A 22,839-nucleotide genomic window follows, 5' to 3' on the forward strand; every position below is an offset into this window, starting at 1 on the left:
TTATTTGGACATTTAGGCTATTTAAAAATGTTAATCATTTATTAAGAAATGGATAGATGTTTAGATCTAGTAATTGAAGTCTGAAATTAGCTACAATTAGGTAACTAACTAATTATATGCTTTAATTTCAGGTCATACAAGTAAGATTATTTTATATTTGTTTCAGAATGCTTCAATCTATGATAACTGAAAATGTCATTCAGTTCTCTTAATTTTTAAGAAAGTTATGGGCTTTTGACTGTTCACGATCACAGCTTTTTTGTTATGTCCATAGAAAATCAATAGGGAACAAGATGCTCATTTCCGAGTATGAAAATGGCCATAACTTTTTAAATACTTGAGATATGAAAGTGAATTAGGTGTCAAATTAAACTTATTTTTATGCTTTATCTGATGGGATAAATTACAGACTTGATTTTTAAAATCTCAAAATTTTGTAACATTGCTATATAAGAGCCCTATCTAGCTCTCTCTTGAAAGCATCCAGAGAACCTGCCTCCACCGCCGTCTGAGGCAGAGAATTCCACAGACTCACAACTCTCTGTGAGAAAAAGTTCCTCGTCTTCGTTCTAAATAGCTTACCCCTTATTCTTAAACTGTGGCCTAGTGTGTGCAGCTTCGGGATCGCTGGTCAGTGCGGACTCGGTGGGCCGAAGCGTTAGTTTCCGCACTGATCTTTAAAGTATAAAGACCATCACAGTTTTAGTATTTATACAAGCACTTGAAGTGGCCAATGTATAGTCGGCAGCAAACCACATGACGACAAATAGGACTGGCATTGTTAAGTACAATGATTGGCATGGACATGGTGGGCCGAAGGACCTGTTTCTCTGCTCTAGGATATATGGAGAAGGTAGGATCATGTTTCTAAAATGGATGAGCAGCCATGATCACAGAATGGTGGGATGGCCCTGTAGGACCTGCTCTTTCCCCCCCCTATATTTATGTATTAATAAGTTTCCACTAGTGGCATTCATCTAGCATCAATGTTAAGGGACAAATATATTCAGCATATTTGTAAATAGATGATGGAATAGAAAACTAAGTTTCAAAGTTTGCTGGTCATACCAGAAGAGATTATTTTACAAGCAGAATTGATAGAAATTGTCTTTCCACTGACTGGTTAGCACGCAACAAAAGCTTTTCACTGTCCTTGAAATAAACTCAACTCAATGTTAAATTATTGCGAGAATGGGTAAAACTGTGGCGTCAATGGCAAACGCATGGTCGCTCATTCTGGATCCAAAGAATAGATCGGCATACTTTTTAAAATGTTGTCACTTTATCGATGCCAGAAACAAAATCTGGTGTCCATGGACAGATACAGAAATGAACCAAAAAGGCCCTAGAAAAATAACAGCACTTTAACATCTCCAAGGATTAACAGAGGGATAGATGCTCCAACCATGCAACGTTAAACTCCCTCCCTCCAAAAATAAACTTTACTGAGAATAAAAAAATGTACAAAACAAGAACTGTGCAAAAGCTCCTCCGACATTCTCAGCAGCTATACATACATTCATTAGTGCTGACAAAAACTATCTTTATACCAGGCTCACTTGGCCCCCCAACCGGTGATATCCATTCCCTTGTTTAAGGGGCATCTTTACCTACCCTGCCCCTCCAATGTCCAGCTACGGAAGGACCCTAGACTGTGATCCTCCCCCACAGAGCCTTAGCTTTAGCGAGTCCCTCAGCACGTACTCCTGCAGTCTGCAGCGGGCCAGTCGGCAACATTCCCCGACGGACATGTCGCTCTGCTGGGAGGCCAACGTGTTTCGGGCAGACCAAAGAGCTTTTCACCTAGTGAATGACCTTCCAGCCGCACTTGACGTCTGTCTCCGAATGTGTCCCTGGGAACAGCTCGTAAATCAGAGAGTCCTCTGTTACAGAGCTGTTCGGGATAAACTGTGACAGGGACCCTTACATCCTTCTCCAGACTCTCTTCGCAAACCCACTCTGAAGAGGTGGGCAACCGTCTCCTCCCCATAGAATTAAAGGACGTTCCTTTAGGAAGGAGATCAGAAGGAATTTCTTTAGTCAGAGGGTGGAGAATCTGTAGAATTATTTGCCAGAGAAGGTTGTGGAGGCAGTCAATGGATATTTTTAAAGCAGAGATAAATTCTTGATTAGGGGTTATGGGGAGAAGGCAGGAGAATGGATTTAGGAGTGAGAGATAGATCAGCCATGATTAAATGGTGGAGTAGACTTGATGGGCCAAATGGCCTAATTCTGCTCCTATTACTTATGACCTTATAGCAGCCATTTTGAGGGCAGCGTGCACTGGTAGTGAGGTTCCGACGGTACAGGAAGGATCTGACTGGAAGGGCCCTTTTCACCGCAAGTCAAGCCAGGTTTTGGTGCTTGTTGGTGAGTCCTGGCGATGAGGCATTTAGCCAGACAATCTGGGCAGGCTGCTCAGAGAACTACGCCACAGGATCCATGAGTCCTTGTCCTGCCTTGCCTGTAGGATGTTCTGTGCTGACAACAGCCCAATGGACATGCGGTCAAAAGTGTTGGTCCGGAAGAAACTTTCCACAAAGGACAGATAGTGCAGCAATATCCAGTTGACTGGCACAGGCCCACCCTTCGCAACACTGAGGACAGGTGGAACCTCAGTAGGTAGTGACGCTTAGTGCCCACATGCTTTGTCTCTACATAAAGCCTGATGCAGCCACATACGAGCATGCACTGTCTAGCCACATCGATGATATAGTTGTCTGCAGCAGCGGTGGAGGCTACTGGAGGACGACCAGCCATTCGCTCCACATAGATAAGTGACACTACAGCCATCTTAATTTCAGCTGGTAAAAGGAATTAGGTTGATCACCCAACTAGCATGGATCCATGTCCAACTCAGAAAACTGATTCGAATAGATGGTAGCATTGAAGGCATGGTCCATGAGAGGACCCAGTGATCCGCCTTTTTGATCACCCCTCAATTTGACTTGTGCCAAGCACACCTTGGGAAAGATAATAGAAACACGAGTGGCCCTAATGGTTCATCAAGCCTGTTTCACTGTTCAATAAGGTCATGTTTTCAATACTTACCTCCATCTTCGAGATTAATCGTGGACTGGATAAAATAAAATATTTCAGCACAAATTCCTGCAGTTGGTTTCTGCAATCAGCAGAACCCATACTTTTTCTATTCATCCAATACATTTCATCACAAACGGGATACCCTGTTTTATTCCCACTGAAGTGAGCATACAATTCAGTAACACCCCGTGCAGTATCTTCAATTACAATCATTCCACACATTTCCCTTTTTACCAAATAGCAGGAGCCGATTAAATTAAATCCTTTGCAGCAGATCTTTCTCAAATCTACTAAAGTCAACAAATCATCCAGCCCCACGAAAGCTCTGGGCTAGTCCGTGATCACCAAGGTTCCTATAAAATTGCAGCAACTTTAAGTTCATAAGTGACAGGAGCAGAATTAGGCCATTCGGGTCATCAAGTTTACTCCGCCGTTCAATCATGGCAATCCATCTTCCCCTCTCAATCCTATTCTCCTCATAACCCCAGTCACCCTTAATAATCAAGAATGTATCCATCTCTGCCTTAAAAATATCCATTGACTTGGCCTCCACAGCCTTCTGTGGCAATGAGAATTGCACATGATAAATAAATACTCTTGATATTTTGAAAGCAATGACTGATAATGAGAAGGAAAGGAATAGATAAACATGATTATAGGGCGAGGTAAAGCCATAAAATAAAATCATGGATAGAGATTAATGTGCACTATTAGAGCAATTAGGCTGCAAGTCGAGTCATTTTTAGTTTAACAGCGCGGCCAACAGAGTCCGCACTGACCAGCAATCCCCATACACCAACATGATCTACACACTAGGGACAATTTTTACCAAAGCCAATTAACGAACAAACCTATAAGTCTTGGACTGTGGGAGAAAACCAGAGCACCTGGGGAAAAACCACGCAGTCACAGAGAGAACATACAAACTGAGCAGACAGCACCCGCAGTCGGGATCGAACACTGGGCTCTGGCACTGTAAGGCAGTAACTCTACCGCTGTGCCACCTGTGTTGTATACCATATGGAACATCACATCATCTATGTCTTTCCCAGTTTTTTCCAGCTACCCAATACTCTCCATTTCAATAAAAATTGGAAAAATAGGAAGTAGTGATTTGGTTGTCACTTACAATCATGGTGGTATCATGAACTATTTTTGCCTGTTTGCACTTGAACCTTAAACTTTCATTAGCAAGTTAGATCCAATAAATCTACTTCCTCAAAACAAAAGATGCTATCAAATTCCTTAAGATTATGAAATACACACTTCCTCAATAATAATCCTGATATCAAATTAAACAAACTTCCTGGTTGAACTTTAAGAAAATCTAAAACTTATCAGCAAACTTCTGGACCTAGAAGTCTGCACCCCACCCACCTCTGCAACTGGATTCTCAATTTTAGTTTAGTTCAGGGATACAGCGCAGAAACAGTCCCTTCAGCCCACTGAGACCATGCTGACCAGTGATCCTCACAAACCAAGACTATCCTACCCACACTAGGAACAATTTATAATTTCATCAAGCCAATTAGCCTACAAACTAAACCTGTATGTGGGATAAATCAGAGCACCTGGAGAAAACCCACGCACGTCACAGGGAGAACGTTCAAACTTCGTACAGACAGCACCCACAGTCAGGATCGACCCGGGTCTCTGGCGTTGTATAGCAGCAACTCTACTGCTGTGCAACCGTGCCGCCCTTCCTGACCCATAGACTACAATAAATGAGGATAGACGTCAAAACATCCTCCATGATGATTGCCAACACTGGTGTCCCGTGAGGATGTATACTCAGCCTTGTACTATACTCCCTATACACTCACTACCATGCAGTTAAATCCCGCACTAACCTAATTTAGAAATTTGCAGATGACACCATTGTAGTGGGCTGGATCTCGCACAATGAAGGGATGGAGTACAGGAAGGAGATAGAGGGCTTAGTAAATGGTGTAGACTACCTCTCCCTCAATGCCAGCAGTACAAGTGACAATAACAAACCTATACCAAGCTGCATTTTCTTTATAAAGTTCTTTGTAAATGAAAGTACACCAAACTACTGACATAAAATTTCAAAAGGAATTATGTTTAAATTGTTGTTAGAGCATTTTGATCCAAACCAAACTGTGGCATGGAAATAGTATCTGGCACAGCACTCTGTTTACTGAAAATAAATAATTCGGCCCATTTTAATCTTTGTCAAAATTACAAATTTCAAGAAATATTCTAGAAATAGCACAGATTTTGGCCAATTCATATGGTGGAGCACCGAGAAATTATGGAATGATTATTACAATCAAATTATAAAGAGTCCTGTAAACGTCAATGATGCTTGTGGGAAAGTAGGATTTAACGTTGAAAAGAACGTGCATTAAAATGAGAGGCAAGATAAATAAGTGACAGATTTATTAAAAAAGACCTCGTCGAGATTTGGATTAAAGCATACCACCAATCCATTCTTGATTTCATCACTCAAAGATTTAAGGGAAAGCCTACACCCTTAATGTAGCCATGATAACACTTACCAAAAAAATGGTCATTAATAGCAATCAGCAAGATGGGTGTAAATAGAACTTCCCATGCAGGGCAGTTAATCCCATATCTTGACACACTGCATAAACTAAGACAATGAAACAACATTGTCACTGCATCTGACATGGGTGGTTGTTGATGTATAAGACACACCCATTTTAAAATGAGCAAATCTTTCCCACACGTTTCAGTCAAAGCACATCTTTAAACACCAATTATATGATCAGACAGACTAATCTTTCAAATCAATTCTGATGGAGTAGTCTTCAAAGACAACCCCCGTTTATGCAAGGTTTTTCAGGAAACGACCGCATTGCCACAGACGGCTGTGGAGGTCAAGTCAATGGATATTTTTTAAGGTGGAGATTGACAGATTATCGATTGGCACAGGTATCAGGGATTAAGGGGAGAAGGCAAGAGAATGGGGTTAAGAGGAAACTATAGATCAGCAACGATTGAATGGCAGAGTAGACTTGATGGGCCAAATGGCCCATTTCTGCTCCCATAACTTAAGAATTTGAGAACAATGGAAAATGGTACCAACCTCTTCATGGACTTCTCTCACAGCGGCACTGCCTGGTTCCTCATCAGGTTCCATTCCTCCCCCTGGCACAATCCATTGGTCTGGATGGCGACTACTACTGACTAACAGCACCTGTGGAAGGAGTAGAAACAGACAATGACTACTTATGCCCGGGAACAAACTGCAGCATTCCTATTACGTGTGCACACAAAGACTGCTATGTTTTGCAGAATCCTGCGTGGTGAAATGCATGAAACACACACAAATTGAATGCCTTGAATAAATACACACTTGGTGGTCAGTTTGAGCAAGAGGGGAAAAGAAAACTTTCCAAGCAACGCTCTGTACTGGGACAGAATGTTCTCAACCAAACATGCATTTGAAAGGCAGCTTCTGCGTTAACCACTCAATGAATCCAAGATTTAAAACTACAATTCTTTCAGCTCCAAAATAATAACGCACAATTTCAATTTCATTTCAAATGCAATTCCCTCTGTTAGCACAAAGCTAACATGGTTATTAAAATGCTTGATGTTGCAATTATTTCATGGTATGCCCACAAGGAGCAGGAGATGGCAAGGTTGAGGTGGGTTGGGTGCAAAAGGAGAAAATAAATTCAGAATAGCATGTCTGGATAAATAATGCATGAAAAAAATATCCATGCAATTCTGTACGAATGTAGAAACTGCAGATGCTGGTGAATACACAAAAGGACAAAGCGCTGGTGTCACTCAGCAGGTCTGGCGGCATCTCTGGAGAACATAGGTGATGTTTGGGGTCGAAATCCTTCTTCTGAAGAAGGGTCGCGACACAAAATACTACCCATGTTCTCCAGAGATGCTGCCTGACATGCCAAGTTACTCCAGCACTGTGTCCATTTCTATAGTAAAATGATGCTGGTCAAGAGTGGCACTGATGGAGTGTGCAAATTTGTGGGGGGGGGGGGGGGGGGGGGGGGAGGAAGGAAGGAAGAAGAAAAAACACACACAAAAAAAAACTTTCTTCACAAAATTCCAGTTGTTTACAGGAATTACTAAATGACCAAATCAATAACTGATTGAGCTGGGTGCCTTGGAGAATAGTACCACAATGCAGAGGATAGTTAAAAGCACTTGACGATCGTACGTAGAGCGATATAGCAAGGTCTGCACTTAACGACAACCCAATACAATGAAAACAGAATAATTGAATGACAGACTAGCAGCACCAAAATCATTGAAGACAATGAAATAAAAGAAAAATGGATCAGAATTCTTGAATTTAGAAGACTGCATAGTAAAGGAAAAGAAGAAGAAGGAAAAAAAATGTCATAAGCTACAGCAAGTGGGGGTCAGTCATAGAGCACAGAAACAGGCCCTTTGGTGCAACCAGTTCAAGCTGAGCAAGATGCTCCATCGAAGCTAGTTCCATTTGACTGCTTTTGGCCCTGTAAATCTTTACTATCCAAGTGTTGTTTAAATGTTGTTATAGTACCTGCCTCAACTTCCTTGCCCCCAGTAGTAAAACATGTATTAGGTTGTGTTGAAAATAAGCAGTTCGGTACTTAACATATGCAATATACACCATTATTGTGTAGCCTGCTATGTTGGATCAACAATTACAGAACAGAATACCAGACAGATTTTATACAGAAATGATCTGGAGAATCAGTCTGAAGAAGGGTCTCGACCCGAAACGTCACCTATTCCTTCGCTCCCAAGACGCTGCCTCACCTGCTGAGTTTCTCTAGCATTTTTGTCCACCTTGGAGAATCATTCCAATGGATAATTCAGAAAAATGGCGCACATCTTAATCTAGTCCATAAATTAATTTTGTCAAAGCCTCAAGGTATTTCTTTTATACATGTAAATAGTTTGGACTTTGGTAGAATTTTAAATGAAGGAGCAGTGGGAGTATAGATACTTTTAAGAACGGATGCACAATGTGGCAAGTTTTTTGATACATTGGTGGACATGGCCTTGGTGTTTATTGAGATTTTACAGACTTTGTGCTGTTGGCTGTCTGTAGAGAAAGCAACAAAAAAAGAAACCCCAGACACCACAAGGTGCGATGGAATGAATACACTCCACTTGTCCGGAGGAGAACAGCTCCATCTCAAGAAGCTTAACACCATCCAGGACAAAGGAGCCTACTTCATTGACAGCCCAGCCACCACCAACACTGTGGCTGCAGTTTAGTTTAGTTTGGAGATACAGCGCGGAAACAGGCCCTTTGGCCCATCGAATCCGCATTGACCAGCGATCCCTGCACATTAATACTACCCTACACACACAATTTTACATTTATACAAGGCCAATTAAATCAATTAAAGTCTTTGGAATGTGGGAGGAAACTGAAGATCTCGGAGAGAGCCAACGCATGTCACGGGGGGGGACGGGGATGGGGGAGACGTACAAACTCCGTACAGAGAAGCACCCATTATCAGGATCTAACCCGATCTCTGGCACTGCAACTCGCTGTGTCCAAAACACATTACTATTACTTCCCTTGGTTACTTCTTAAACCAGAGATTTCTACGACCAACAACAAGGGCAGTAGCATGTAGGATACCAACACAGATTAGATTAGATTAGATTATTTAATGACCACACAGTCAAGCTGGTGGAATTCAGGTTCAGTACAGGATGTTACAAGGTAGGCTGATTCCCGTCAAACATAACATAAAACACAACATCATACAATATACAGTACATGCATGGGGAGGATATGTGCTGTTATCATAGTGTGTTCAGAATTCGGATTGCGTGTGGGTAAGAACTGTTTTTAAATCGAGATGTCTTGACGGGCAGTGAGCTGTAGCGCCTTCCTGATGGCAGCAGGTGGAAGATGTGGTGAGCTGGGTGGGAGGGATCAGAGATGATTTTCTTCACCCTTGACACGGACCGTTTGTGATGGAGTGATTCTATTGATGGAAGGGGAGTGCTGATGATTTTGGATGCTTTGTTAACTATGCGCTGTAATTTATTACGGGAGTGAGTGTCTAAACTGCTGAACCAGACTGTAATTGATGAAGTGAGCATGCTTTGGATGATGGCTGTGTAGAATCGGATTAGGAGGTGTTTCCTTACTCTAAACTTCTTGAGCTGGCGGAGGAAGAAGAGTCTTTGGTTGGCTTTTTTGTAGATGTGATTTGAATTGATTTTCCATTTGAGGTTATTGCTTATGTGAGTGCCAAGAAATTTGAATGAGTCAGTGGTGGATATGGGTTCGCCTGAGATGAGTAGGGGGGGTCTTGGGTTGTGCCTTACGTCTGAGATCAATGATGAGTTTGTGTGTTTTTGATAGAACATGCCCACCCATCGCACCTGGAAATATGTATCACCGTTAAAATTTCATTACTAGCTCTTAATGCTGGGACATGGCCCAGCAGCAATCTGAGAGTACTTTCATCAGAAGGACTACCTTCTCAAGGGGAATAAATGCTGACCTTGCCAGCAACACTGGCATCCCGAAAAATAAGATTAGACCTAGCAAGCTTCGACCCAAATTTAATGATAGCTTTGAGGTGAGAGAAAAGCGCACATCAGTGGTACAATGGGTTAGCAGCAGGTTCTGAATGCAGAATGGAAACCAGGTATCTGATAAGCCATCTGTGGGCTATAGTGACAACAGTACATCCAGTTGCCAAACACTAACTCCTCCTCCCATTCTCCTACTCACCTTTCGGTCCTGGGCCTCCTCCACTGTCAGAGTGTGGCCACACAAAAATTGGAGGAACAGCACCTCTTATTTCGCTTTAGCATCTTACAACTCAGCGGTATTAATATTGATTTCTCCAATTTTAATTAACCCTGGCATTCCCTCTCCCTCCTCCACATTAGATGTCCTGTTCGTTTTCCCTCATTATCACCTCCTACACAGCCAACAATGGAACATTGTGAGCTCCTTGCCCATCGGTGCCAGCTCTCATTGGTTCTGTCCCTTTGCATACCTCTAGTTTCCCTCTCCAGACTCTCAGTCTGAAGAGTCTCAACCCGAAAAGCCACCTATTCCTTTTCTCCAGAGATGCCGCCTGACTTGCTGAGTTACTCCAGCATTTTGTGTCTATCCTCGGTTTAACCAAAACTCAGGCCTGTAACTGCTCCTCTGACCAGGCAGGAGGATCATTGGATCAGAGAAATTTAAACTTGAACAAATACCACATTTAGATAGACACTTAAATAGTCAGAACACAGAAGAATACAGTACTCCTGCAGGTAACTAGGATTAGTGTAGCTGGGCAAAGGTCAGCATGGACAGGGTGGGCCAGAAGGTACATTTGTGCTGTATGGCTCTGACACAGTACATATTGTACTGTTTAATGAGATATTGTTTAGTTAAGAAAACAGATGAGTTGAAAACCGAGGGAGACCGTACGGGTTACTCTTGGCAAAATCAAGTGCAAAACTGAACATTTTACTGAAATGAGAGCATAAAATTCCTCTATCCATTCAATATAGATGCTGAATGAATTGAAAGCACAAAGCAAGTTTCGTATGAATATACAACATATTCTCAGCCATCCAGCAACCATGGGGGATGGCAAGAGCCGGATGCGTGAGAATTGCTTAAACACTGTACATACCTATAAATTAAAGTGAACCGTATATCCTGCCTTTTTATAACATACAATTGCATAGTAAAACTATTACAGCTAAACAGTTTTAATGCAAAATACAGCCAAAATCTAATGACTATCACATGTGGCAAAACTTCAGAGGACATTATTACTAGTTAGCTTACAACCACACAGTACTTTTCTATAAAAATGTCCTTTCACACTTATTTTGTATAGTACATGGAAAAAACAATCACTTAATTAAGTGATTGCTTACCATTCTTAGAATTGTTACCGGCTGTATGAGAACTTTGGATGCAAATAAGAATTTACTGTAGTTGTAAATACAACTAAGAGAGCTGTAGGTTTATAGGCATATAAAAATCCAATTGTTCCGGTCCTGTGCCAATGATAATTAATGTCCCTCAACCATATTATAGTTGTGTTTATAACTATAGTAAACTTGTTTATCTGCAAGGAACTGGCAAAACACTCAGAATAAATATTAAGCAATTACAAATAAGCAAGTGATTTTTCAAGTATTATACAAAATAAATGTGAAAAGTCAGTGTTAGTGTATATTTATACACAAGGATTGTGCAGTTACAGGTCAGATATAGACAAGAGTCAAGAGTGTTTTATTGCCATTTGTCCGAAATGAAAGAGGTGACAATGAAGGGATTCAAGGATGCAAACAGTGGAACCAGGACGACTAGAGAGGTGGAGGGAAATGGAACGCAAGAGTTACTTGAAATTAGAGAAATCAAAGTCCATACCACTGGGTTGTAAGCTGCCCAAGTGAAATACGAGGGTCTGTTCCTCTAAATTGCTTGTGGCCTCACTCTGGCAGTGGAGGATCAGGACAGAAAGGTCAGTATGAGAATGGGAGTTAAAATGTTCGGCAAGCGGGAGATTGCGTAGGCCAAGAGTCATATAGCATGAAAACAGGCTCTTTGGACCAGAATCCCCACCGCTGCCAATCTACACCCATCCCACTATTCCTCCCACATTCCCATCAGCTCCTTCATTTACAAACACTCACCCACCCACCCACACACACATATATACAGTTGGGGCAATTTACAGTGGCCAGTTAACTTACCCTCACTGTGATGCCCATCAACAGATTCTTAGACAATCGCGATGAGGGTCAAGTCAAAACAGATGGTGATACATGAGCAGCAGAGAAACAGGGCATTGCAAACTTGATGGCCTTCATGACCAACTTTATTACAGATTGAGTGAGCTCCTGTATTATTCTATCATGGACGTGCCAGATCATTGAAAGAGCGAGTTCCATTTTCTTGCACTTGTTGCAGTCCTGTGGAATATCTTCCACTCATACAATTTCCTTTTAAGCGATACCACCAAAACATTTTCTACCAACCTTTAAAAGCTGTTTATTTTGGATCATGAAAACCACCTTGAACACAATGTTCTTTCCTGCAACAGCTGATTCTTTTGTCACTCACCTTATGGTCAAAATTAGAACGATACAGCAAAGAAACAAGCCCCTCGACCCTAATCATTCACATCAGCCAAGGTGTCGATCCAAACGAGTCCTAACGAACTGCACCTGCTTCACATTCTAGTTAAACCTTTCTATCAATGTGCCTTTCCAAATGTCTCTTAAACATTGCCCTTTTAAATCTTCCCCCTCTTGCCTTAAAGCCATACCATCTAACTTTAGACATTTTGGGTTTGGACCCATCTTCAGACTGAAAAGTCTTCTTCAGTCTGAAGAAAGGTCCCAAACCCAAATGTCACTTATCCTTTTTCTCCCAAGCCACTGAGTTGCTCCAGCACTTTGTGTTTATATTAACTGCTGGCTGACTTCAGAAAGGGGAAAGCTAGGAGACCACATACCAGTTTTCATTGGCATGTTGGCAGTGGAGAGAGTTAGCAGCTTCAAATTCCTCGGTGTTAACATCGCAGAAGACCTATGCTGGGTCCAGCACATACATGAAATCTCAAAGAAGGCATGCCAGTGTCTCTACCAAAGATACTAGAGCACTCTATGATCTTTGGTCTCCACGTACAATATTGAAGAAATGTTGTATTTCAATGAATTCTAACCAACTTCTACAGATTTAGTTTAGGTTTGAGATACAGCGCGGGAACAGGTCCTTCATACCACCGAGTCCATACTGACCAGCGATCTCCTCACATTAACACTATCCTACACACACACTAGTAACAATCTGGAATGTGGGAGGAAACCGAAGATCCCGGAGAAAACCCACACATGTCACGGGGAGAGCATACAAACTACGTACAGACAAGCACCCGTAGTCAGAATAGAACCCGAGTCTCTGGCGCTGTAAGGCAGCAACTCTACCGCTGTGCCACTGTGCCGCCCTGATGCACTGGAGAAAGTAACCGGACTGGTGGAAGGATGCTTCTCAGAATGGAGGCCTGTGACTAGTGGTGTGCCTCGGGGTTCGGTGCTGGGCTCGTTACTGTTGGTCATCTACATCAATGATTTGGATGAGATCATACAGGGCAAGATTAGCAAGTTTGCTGATGATGCAAAAGTTAGTGGTTTTGCAGATAATAGCAGGATCCGAATCGATAGGCAGGGTGGGCAGAGGAATGGTTGATGGAATTTAATACAGAGAAGTGCGAGGTGTTGCATTTTGGGACATCGAACAAGAGCAGGACCTACACAGTAAATGGTAGGCCTCTGGGCAGTGTTGTAGAGCAGAGGGATCAAGGAGTACAGGTACATGGTTCCATGAAGGTCGAGTCGCAGGTAGATAGATGGTCAAAAAGGCTTTTGGCACTTTGGCCTTCAGTCAAACAATAGACAATAGGTGCAGGAGTAGGCCATTCTGCCCTTCCAGCTAGCACCACCATTCACTGTGATCATGGCTGATCATCCACAATCAGTACCCGGTTCCTGCCTTCTCCCCATGCCCCTCGACTCCGCTATCTTTAAGAGCTCTATTTAACACTTTCTTGAAAGCATCCAGAGAATTGGTCTCCACTGCCTTCAGAGCCATAGAATTCCGCAGATTCACACCAACCAGCATACCTAGCACCACTGTGCACTTGTTTTTTTTAATTATGTATTTTGTACCAGTGTCTGTATTATTCCACAAGTTATTTTTTCTTTAATTTTTTTTGCAGTATGTGTGTAATTCATGCACAATATGAATTTTGCATTTTCCAAGTCAACCTGTGAAGCTGCTGCAAACAAGATTCCCCCTCCCCAGGTGCTCTAGCTTCCTTCCACAATCTAAGACGTGCAGGTTTGTAGGTTAATTGGCTTCAGTAAAGATTGTAAATTGTCCCTTGTGTGTAGGATAGTGCTAGTGTACGGGGTGATCGCTGGTCGGCACAGGCTCTGTGGGCCTAGTTCAGTGTTGTATCTCCTAACTCTAACCATGCAAAAACCTCTCAAATTTCTGAGCAAGCATTGAAGATTTTTTTTTTTGAGACTGCATTCATGTGCTGGGCACAGGACAGGTCAGAGATATGTACGCACGGAATGTTGAAGTTGTTGACTTTCTCCACCACTGTCCCATCGATGAAGACAGCGTCATGGACCCTTGGTTTTGCCGTCCCTGAAGTCAACAATCAGCTTCTTGGTCTTGCTAACGTTGGGTGCAAATTCATTATTCAGGTATCATTCAACCAGATTATCAATCTTCCTCCTGTACTCTTGACTCATGGTTAGCTGTTATTCACCCACCAAATCATGGTACCTTCAGTAAATTTAAAGATGGCTTTGCATACAAACACAGTTGTGGATATAGAGAGTAGAGCAGGGGGCTGAGTACACAGCCGAGCTGTGGTACCATGCTGATGGTCAGCACAGCATAACACAATGTGCTGATGGTCAGCACAGCATAACACAATGTGCTGATGGCCTGGTACGCCATCCCTCACACTATAAACAACATTCCATTCCTTACAGGACCTGCATGCTAACTGATTCTTGTACAAGGGCACCCAGATCACAGAACATCAATATTTAGTTTTGAACCATTAAAAAATGCCATTTGATAGTTCTTCCCCACAACTTGGATCACTTCCTATAGCCTTCACTATACTCCACTCTTGTACGCTGCTTGTAAATTGTTTCTTCCTCACTACCTACTTTGCAGCCACTTTTATAATATTAATTTTAACTGTGGACTAGGCATGTAAATGTATCAGTAAACAGAGCGGCACAGGGGCGCAGTGGTAGAGTTGTTGCCTTGCAGCACCAGAGATCTGGGTTCGATCCCGGCTACGGGTGCTGTACGTATGAAGTTTGTGTTGATCTGCGTGTGTTTTCCCCAGATGCTCCGGTTTCCTCCCACATTCCAAAGACATACAGGCTAGTAGGCTAACTGGCTTGGAAAAAGTGGAAGTTGTCCCTGGTGCGTAGGACAGTGTTAGTGTGTGGAGATCGGTGGTCGGCGCAGACTCGGTGGACCCGTTTCTGCAGTATCTCCAAATTAAAATACTTAGAAACATTTACACTCATTCCCAGGTCATAATCAATTGCAAAGAAGGTCACAGAAATGATCCCTGCTGCACCCCACTAACTACAGCTCGCCAACTTGAAAACGACCTAGGAAATGTCACGGTACATTTTTACGACATAAATGGAAGTTGCTTATTCACCAAAATTCCATCAACAGGAATCGAGGCCCAAGACAGCAATGTTTAGTTTGCGTTACTGAAATAGAAAGCAACCAAAAGCGTGGCGGTATTAATTGCACCAGCTGTGCTGCAGTGGTCCTGTATGCGTCAGAATGGACACTAAAATAGTCACGCCGTTTATAGGATACATTAATCCACATGTACGCGAGGAGAGTCACAACCACACGCACACCCCTTGACTCTTTGGCCTGTAGCGCTGGTAAATGTCAGTCATTAAACAGAACCACCAATTGCTATTTAGTACAGTGTTTTTGTTTAGAGATACAGCGTGGAAACAGGCCTATCGACCCACCGAGTCCACGTCGACCAGCGATCCCCGCACACTAACACTACAAACACTAGGGACAATTTTACAATTGTACCAAGCCAATTAATCTACAAACCTGTACCTCTTTGGAGTGCGAGAGGTAACCGAAGATCTTGGAGAAAACTCACGTGGTCATAGGGAGAATGTACAAACTCTGCACGGACAGCACCCATAGTCAGGATCGAGCCCGGGTCTCTAGCATGGCAAGGCAGTAGCTCTATCGGCACGCCACTGTGCCGTCCTAACAATTTAACTAGCAGCATGTTCAGCTCTTCTACACAGTCATGACCAGAGGCCCTGATATTGTGCTTTATTTGTTGTGGACTTATCAATGCAGTCCCGTGGAGTGCCATCTTGCAGCGATTCCTCAACATTTACTCGACCACATTGATTTTCATACGGATTGTGGTGCAAGGTTGAGTGGACAGGCAAGTATGGAAAGTTCTTTCCTTAAATGTTCAAGTATTTTTAATTTTCCAAACCAAGTTTTAAAATAGTTTAAATTTTTTTTTTAAATCAAAAAATATTTCTAAACGTTAGAAGCAATATAGAAGAATTTATCTTAGAAATAAGAATATAAACATAATTATTGGAATATTTGAGAGAAAAATTGTTAGCGTTTCACTGTGATGGCGAGTCATCCAACGCATTTTTGTGCAGACATACCGTTGAGTATAGTCACCCATCTCAGTCTTTATATCAGATAACTGCAATATTTTGCTTTTAAAAGGTACCATCCCCTGCTTGGTAACTACAATAAACAGCGAGAGCTAAAATTTCCCATAGAACAGAGTGCTGGAGTAACTCAGCGGGTCCAGGCAGCATCTCTGGAGGATACGGATGGATCCCGGCACGAGTCATCATCTATCCACGTCTTCCACAGATGTAGTCTTGATCTGCTGAATTACTCCGGCACTGGTGTTTTATGCAAAATTCAAGTATCTGGGTGGCATGGTGACGCAGCGAGTTCATGGTGACGCAGCGATAGAGTTCATGCCCTGCAGTGCCAGAGTACTTGGTTCGATCCCGACTACGGGTGCAGTCTGTATGGAGTTTGCACGTTCTCCCCGTGACCTGTCTAAAGTTTCTCCGGGTGCTCCATTTTCTTCCCACACTCCAAAGACATACAGGTTTATAGGCCAATTGGCTTGGTAAAATTGTCCATAGTGCGTGCGATAGTGTTAGTGTGCAGGGATCGCTGGTCAGCCCACCCAGTCCACGCTTAAATCTAAACTAAACTAACCTGCAGTTCCGTGCCTCTGCACTGAACTAGAATTTCTTCCAGATATTGAAATCTGTGCCCGACAAAATTAAATAACGTTGTACATTTGTTGCACCACATCAACCACAAGGACCAAAATTCCATTTCAACATCTGCAGGAATAATTCTTCAATCCTGTTTTTTTGTATATAGAAGGCACAATTTATATGGAAATGCCATGCATGTAAAATTAGTGAGTAAGAAGCATGTGCAACAGATAAATCTGTGTGCATGTTACTTGTGATGCACAGACTATAAAACGTCTAAAGTAACTTGTCTACACGCGTGTGATGCAGCATAAAAATTCAGTTCTCCAAACCTGCAGCACTGTAGGTGAAGAGGGCACAACCAGTGAATCACCTCAATGCACGCTGTCATAAAGCATTATTAAAACACACAGATAAGCGTAATCAGCAACAAGGCTCAATAAAGCCTGTGCAAACCATTCGCGTATCCGCCACGGATTTTTTTCCCCCCTATTCTGAATGCAGTGACTCATTCTGGTTTAGGGATTGGCAGAAGTTTCTCAACCTCGCCCAACAGCAAGCACATCCTTTGAAATTTGAAGTGAACATCAGATCGTTTATCAAAACGCCCAGATCTGCTCCCATCCTGTGCCAAAGTCAGAACCACAATTTTCTGAGTAGGCACAGGAAAGATAGACAAACAGAATCCGAGACGTTATTAGGAAGTCCATGTTTAGTGCCGTCATTTACTGCACTTGCACCACATGGGGAGAGAACAGAATGGTAAGGTACAAATCTCTACTCAGGGTGCAATAAGCGAGTTCGGTATCTCGCGCGGGCAATGAATCATGGGATTTGTCAAAGGTAATTCGGGATAATCTTTGAGATTTTTCCCCATCTTCAAACTATTGAAACATTTTCTTTGGCATCAACACAAGGATGTATTTCACAAATTTCAGAGGGGGCTTGGATACTTTCTCACGATATATTTCAATACCCACACTACATGTCTGTTCTCTTCCGATTCTGCGGTTTACTAAATAAAGGATATTTATTGACAACACTGTGTTACCCAATGAGTGGGAGATATTGCAAGGCATAGTGCTCTCGATCAATGGTCTACTAGAGAGGAAATTTACGCAAGAAAGTTATTTTGAAGGTGAAGGGAATGGGGTTGAGTCCGGCATCACCTGCCAAATCACTGCAGGTGGTCACTGAGTAATCACCTGGCTGCCTGGCTCCGGCAGCAACTATCGCCACAGTGGCCAACGTCAGGCAGCAACTATCCCCACTAGGGAGCCTACAAACACCACCCCCCGCAACCATGTGCAAACGTGAACAGCTCTGTGGGGCGAGGGAGGGATACAACACCCTGTCCATCTCCACACGCTGATCATTAGGTTCAAAGTCAACGAGGCAAAGCGGGGGGACCTGTGACCTGGGTTGGCAACCTTTTCTGCCAAGGGGTCAGGACATATGTCTGTGAGCGGATGGCGGGCCACATCTATCACGTGTACACATAGATCCCGCCCCTTCGAGGAAGCCACCCGGAGCACCGAGCTCAAATATCACACTCACTTGTCCCCGGCCTACTGACAACCCTGATAGTGAAACCCAGACACAGAAGGTGCACAGCCGTGCCGGCGGCTTTGTGCAGGAAGCTGTACAGCCAAATCACCTTCCAGGTACCGTAGGTAGAAAAAAAAATGCTGGAGTAACTCACTCCAGCATTTTTTCCCCTCCCTTTGACTTTTCCAGCATCTGCAGTTCTTTCTTAACCATTCCAGGTACCGGAGATGACAGAAGTCTGCAGGGTGGATGATTGAAGGGAAAAAAAGAGAGAAAAAAAAAAAAAACACGCCTGCAGGCCGGATGATTATGGGTTACGGGCCGGATTCGGCCCGGGGGCCGTAGGTTGCAGACCCCTGGTCTAAGTGGCTCCCATGAGAGTGGAAAAGCGGAAGCAAATAGTAAGTTAATGTAGCAGTTAAGTCTCTGGGAGCAGAGCTCATTCTCCACATCTGTAAGCTCCTGCTGATTGCTTGCCTTCATGGTTAAATATTTACTCTGCTGCAGCAGCCACTGTAGGTATTAATCAGAAGTCCGTGTGATTTGCCCAACTAATTTTCTTCCAAGTCTTGACCAGCCCTAAGCTAATTGTAGCCAATCAGCTGATTAGTCAGGAGACTCGTGACTAAGTTTTGTACTACACAACTTTACTTACACATGTACATGCTGAACTCATTCAGAAGTCAACAAACGTGTACACAGCCCGTGGACTAGTATAGTAAGAAGTGAAAACCCCACAAATACTTTTCATATTATCTATTGATAGCCAGAGCAGAGAAATCCTACATTTCATTCTCCCCCCCACCCTCCCCTTAAAACTAAAACAATAAAAAATGGTTGTTATTCATCGTCATGGTCTCGCTCACTCACCAAAGTGGGCCAGCAAGCACCCAAGGAAAAGCCAATAAAACCACGAAAATCATCGTAGTTTTGTACAAATGAGCCATAAATACACCTAGTTAATGGTTTTGAAAGCAGTATTTTCTTACCTCGTAGAAGCAAAACTGGAAAATACTTATGAAACGCAGGTCAAAACAATTATCGATCGTAATCAGCTGGCCAGAATGTTTATCCCAAATGACCCATGACCTGGGCAAACTCACACATGCACAGTTGTAATACCGAACTCATTTATAAGCACCAAACCTGCTGTTACTCTCAGAATCCAACATACGCTGCCCCAAGAGGCCGCAGTAAAAGCCAGGCGACACAAGAGACTGCAGATGCTGGAAACTGGAACAAAATGTACTGCTGCAAGAACTCAGCAGTGTCTGTGGAGGCAAAGGATTGGTTGACGTTTCAGGTTGAGACGTTACATCAGCACTGAGTGTAGAGGGAATGTAGAAAGTACACAGAAGTGAGAAGGAATCTAATGACTTGGGGCAGGAGAATAAGTGCAACATGAAGAATTGGGAGGTGGGTGTACTGAGACAGAGGCTTGTAGCCAATAGATGGAAACAAAAATAATATTAGGCGGGGAAAGGATAGAGACAGAGGTTGGTAGGTGAAAGGTGGAGACATAAGAAAGGGATAATGACCAGATAGAACCAGATGAGGGAGAGCGAGTCTGAGTAACAAATGGAGGGAGCAGGATAGAAAGAAGGAAAAAGGTGAAGCGGGAGAGAATTTGGGTGGACTGGTTGGAATGAGAGGGGATCACCAGGTCCAAAGAGTGGAAAGCTCAACACTCATAGCACTGGGTTGTCGGCTACCCAAGTGGAACAAGAGACGTTGTTCTTCTGGTCAGCGTTTGATCTCACCATGACAGTGTGATCAAATGCTGATTAGAGGATAGACTGTTCAGTGGAGTAATAGGCGAGAATTGAAACGACATACAACGGATGTTTAACGCAAAGTGAAGGTGCTTTGTGAAATGGTTGCCTCATCTCCACGTGGTCACCCAATGTAGAGACCACCATAATCACACAGCGTGGAAACAGGCCCTTTGACTCAACTTGTCCACACCGACCACCATGTCCCAACTACATCAGTCCCACCTGCCTGTATTTAGCCCATATCCCTCTAAACCCATCATATCCATGTACCTGTCTAAATGCTTCTTAAACGTTGCATGTTCCAAGTAAAGCATGTATGACACATGACAAATGCCTGCAGACCACATAATTGGACCAACCGCCAAACAAACCTCTCAGTTACCCTTCCTTGAAGTCTCCACCTCGCTGGACTCTAGAGCAAGTGAGGCAAACCCTTTTTCTTAAAGTGTTTTAAAGGATTCATTCTTTAAGTAAATCCAAAACTGAGATCAAGTGATTTCAGTACACCAAAAGAAAGGGGGCATGAGGACACTGGAGGAAAGGAACTTGCACGATGCACCATGATGTTACTAAATGGCACATTATCTCCAAGTGTTGCGTGGCCTATTCCCATTTCCGTTTTGTTTATTTTAAGCTTCCAAAATCTTCAATAACTCTGGCTCTTTCCTACACCAATTTTAAGGCTCTGGGCTAAAAATAGTTATCTGCTAAAGTGAAGTGGCTCAATAGCTATTTAATGTTCTCGTAGAGCAATAAATCATACATCTGTGTCTAAACACTGCCTGCCCCACCCTTTAGGCCAACATCTCCGGTTCACAAAACTGGCAGCCGAACAGATTTAATACCAGGATGTTGGCATCAGATGCGACTTCTGGCATGAGAAAGATCTCATAAATTCATGTGTCATAGGAGCAAAATTAGGCCACTCGGCTCAACTCTACTCAGCCATTCAATCATGGCTGATTTGTCTTTCCCTCTCAACCCCATTCTCCTTCCTTCTCCCCGTAACCTTGGACACCCTTACTAATCAAGAACCTGTCAATCTCTGCTTTAAAAATACCCAAAGACATGGCCTCCATAGCCATCTGTGCCAATGAATTCCTCACGTTCGCCACCCTCTGGCAAAATAAATTCCTCCTCCTCTCCTTTCTAAAGGTACATCTTTTTATTCGGAGGCTATGGCCTCTGGACCAAGACTCTCCCACGAGTGGAAACATCCCCTCCACATCTACTCTATCTAGGCCTTTCACTATTCCATAAGTTTCAAGGAGGAAATAAAACCTGGAGAAATCCCAAGCGATATCTGGAGTAAATGCTCTTCAGTGCTTGTGCCTGCAACCTTAGTGCATGCTAGATTGAGCAGAGTCATTAGACGATTTTGAAATGGGTAGCCAAATTTCACATGATATCCAAGTAAATAGACACCAAATATGAAAAACAACGCACGGGCTACAACGTGCGATCGATTGTTGCGTCCTGGCTACTTTGCTGTGCTTTCATTTTCCATCATGTTTCATAAACAGACGTAGTCACCCTATTGTTACCAACTGATTTTTCCCCAATGCAAGTAAAAGAGCATACTAATAGTGTCTCCTTTTAGATTAGTTTTTAATTTGCATGCGATGTTCAACCCTCACACATTATACCAGGCTTTAATTTGGCCTGGCTCTTAAATGACTGACGCATTTTATTTTGAAATGGTGGTGTTATCTCAGTGCTTATGAAAATATTAATACTTGAATTGTAAAAGTAAATATGCAAATAAACCACAAATTTAAAGCACACATGAATTCACGCCTGAAAGGGTTAGATCCCAATATTTGCTTTAATGACTTGAAACTAAACATGTGCACATACAATTGATGCATTTATCCAACATGTCCCAGTCGATTACAATAGCTGGAAGTACAAAAGTCAAGTCAAAAAAGAGTGCTGAAATTATCTAAGGCAGGCAGTATTTTTTTTGGGGGGGGGGGGGGGGGGGGGGAAAATGTTTCTTTCATCAACACTCAAGAAAGATCAACTTAAAACAAAAAAGACAAAGTGCTGCAGTAACTCAGCACTCTGGAGAACACATATATTTCAGGTCTTCAAATGTCACCTATCCATGTTCGTCAGAGCTGCTGCCTGGCCCACAGAATTACTGCCGCACATAATGCAGTTTTTTGTGCACCAGCATCTTGTTCCTTCTTTCTTCAAATTTAAGTAAAATCCATTTCTCACTTCAGAAAGTATGATACCTCCAGTATTTTAAGTAATTTCAGCTACAGTCTAGATTAAATCCAAATGGCCAAATACTGCATACATAGATTCTGCACTGCAACTACCGGTACTTCTCATACTTGTGAGTTTGCCTGCCTGGCTTAACCTGTTCACTGCCACCCCCAAGTATACTCGGGTCATGGCCAATAGTGGGGGGAAAAAAACAAACCTGGCAGCAAAAAGGCTCATTGTAACAATTTGACAGGATAAATTCGAAGTCCCACAACAGAATGGAAAGATACAACCTAGACTGACACAGTGCTAAATTAGAGACACAGTCCTTCTGACATAAAAGGCGAAGCAAGAAGGTTGTGTAGCAACCTACACCAAAAATTACCCATCACATTACAGTTTGTGACCTTACTATGCACAGAGTGTCATGTTTCCCCATGTAGCATCAACAGTCTAAAAGGTA

General features: G+C 42.8%; 1 protein-coding gene across 1 annotated transcript in view; it reads right to left on the reverse strand.

The window, feature by feature from the left end:
* Positions 1 to 22,839, reverse strand: part of nudt4 (nudix hydrolase 4) — a 72,753-nt gene that overhangs the window by 20,399 nt on the left and 29,515 nt on the right. Inside the window, exon 2 of the mRNA XM_033039419.1 lies at positions 6,116 to 6,226. Coding sequence (XP_032895310.1) covers positions 6,116 to 6,226 — 111 coding nt within the window. The remainder of the gene's footprint in view (positions 1 to 6,115; positions 6,227 to 22,839) is intronic.

Source organism: Amblyraja radiata, chromosome 21, assembly GCF_010909765.2.
Source record: "Amblyraja radiata isolate CabotCenter1 chromosome 21, sAmbRad1.1.pri, whole genome shotgun sequence".
Classification (NCBI taxonomy): Eukaryota; Metazoa; Chordata; class Chondrichthyes; order Rajiformes; family Rajidae; genus Amblyraja; species Amblyraja radiata.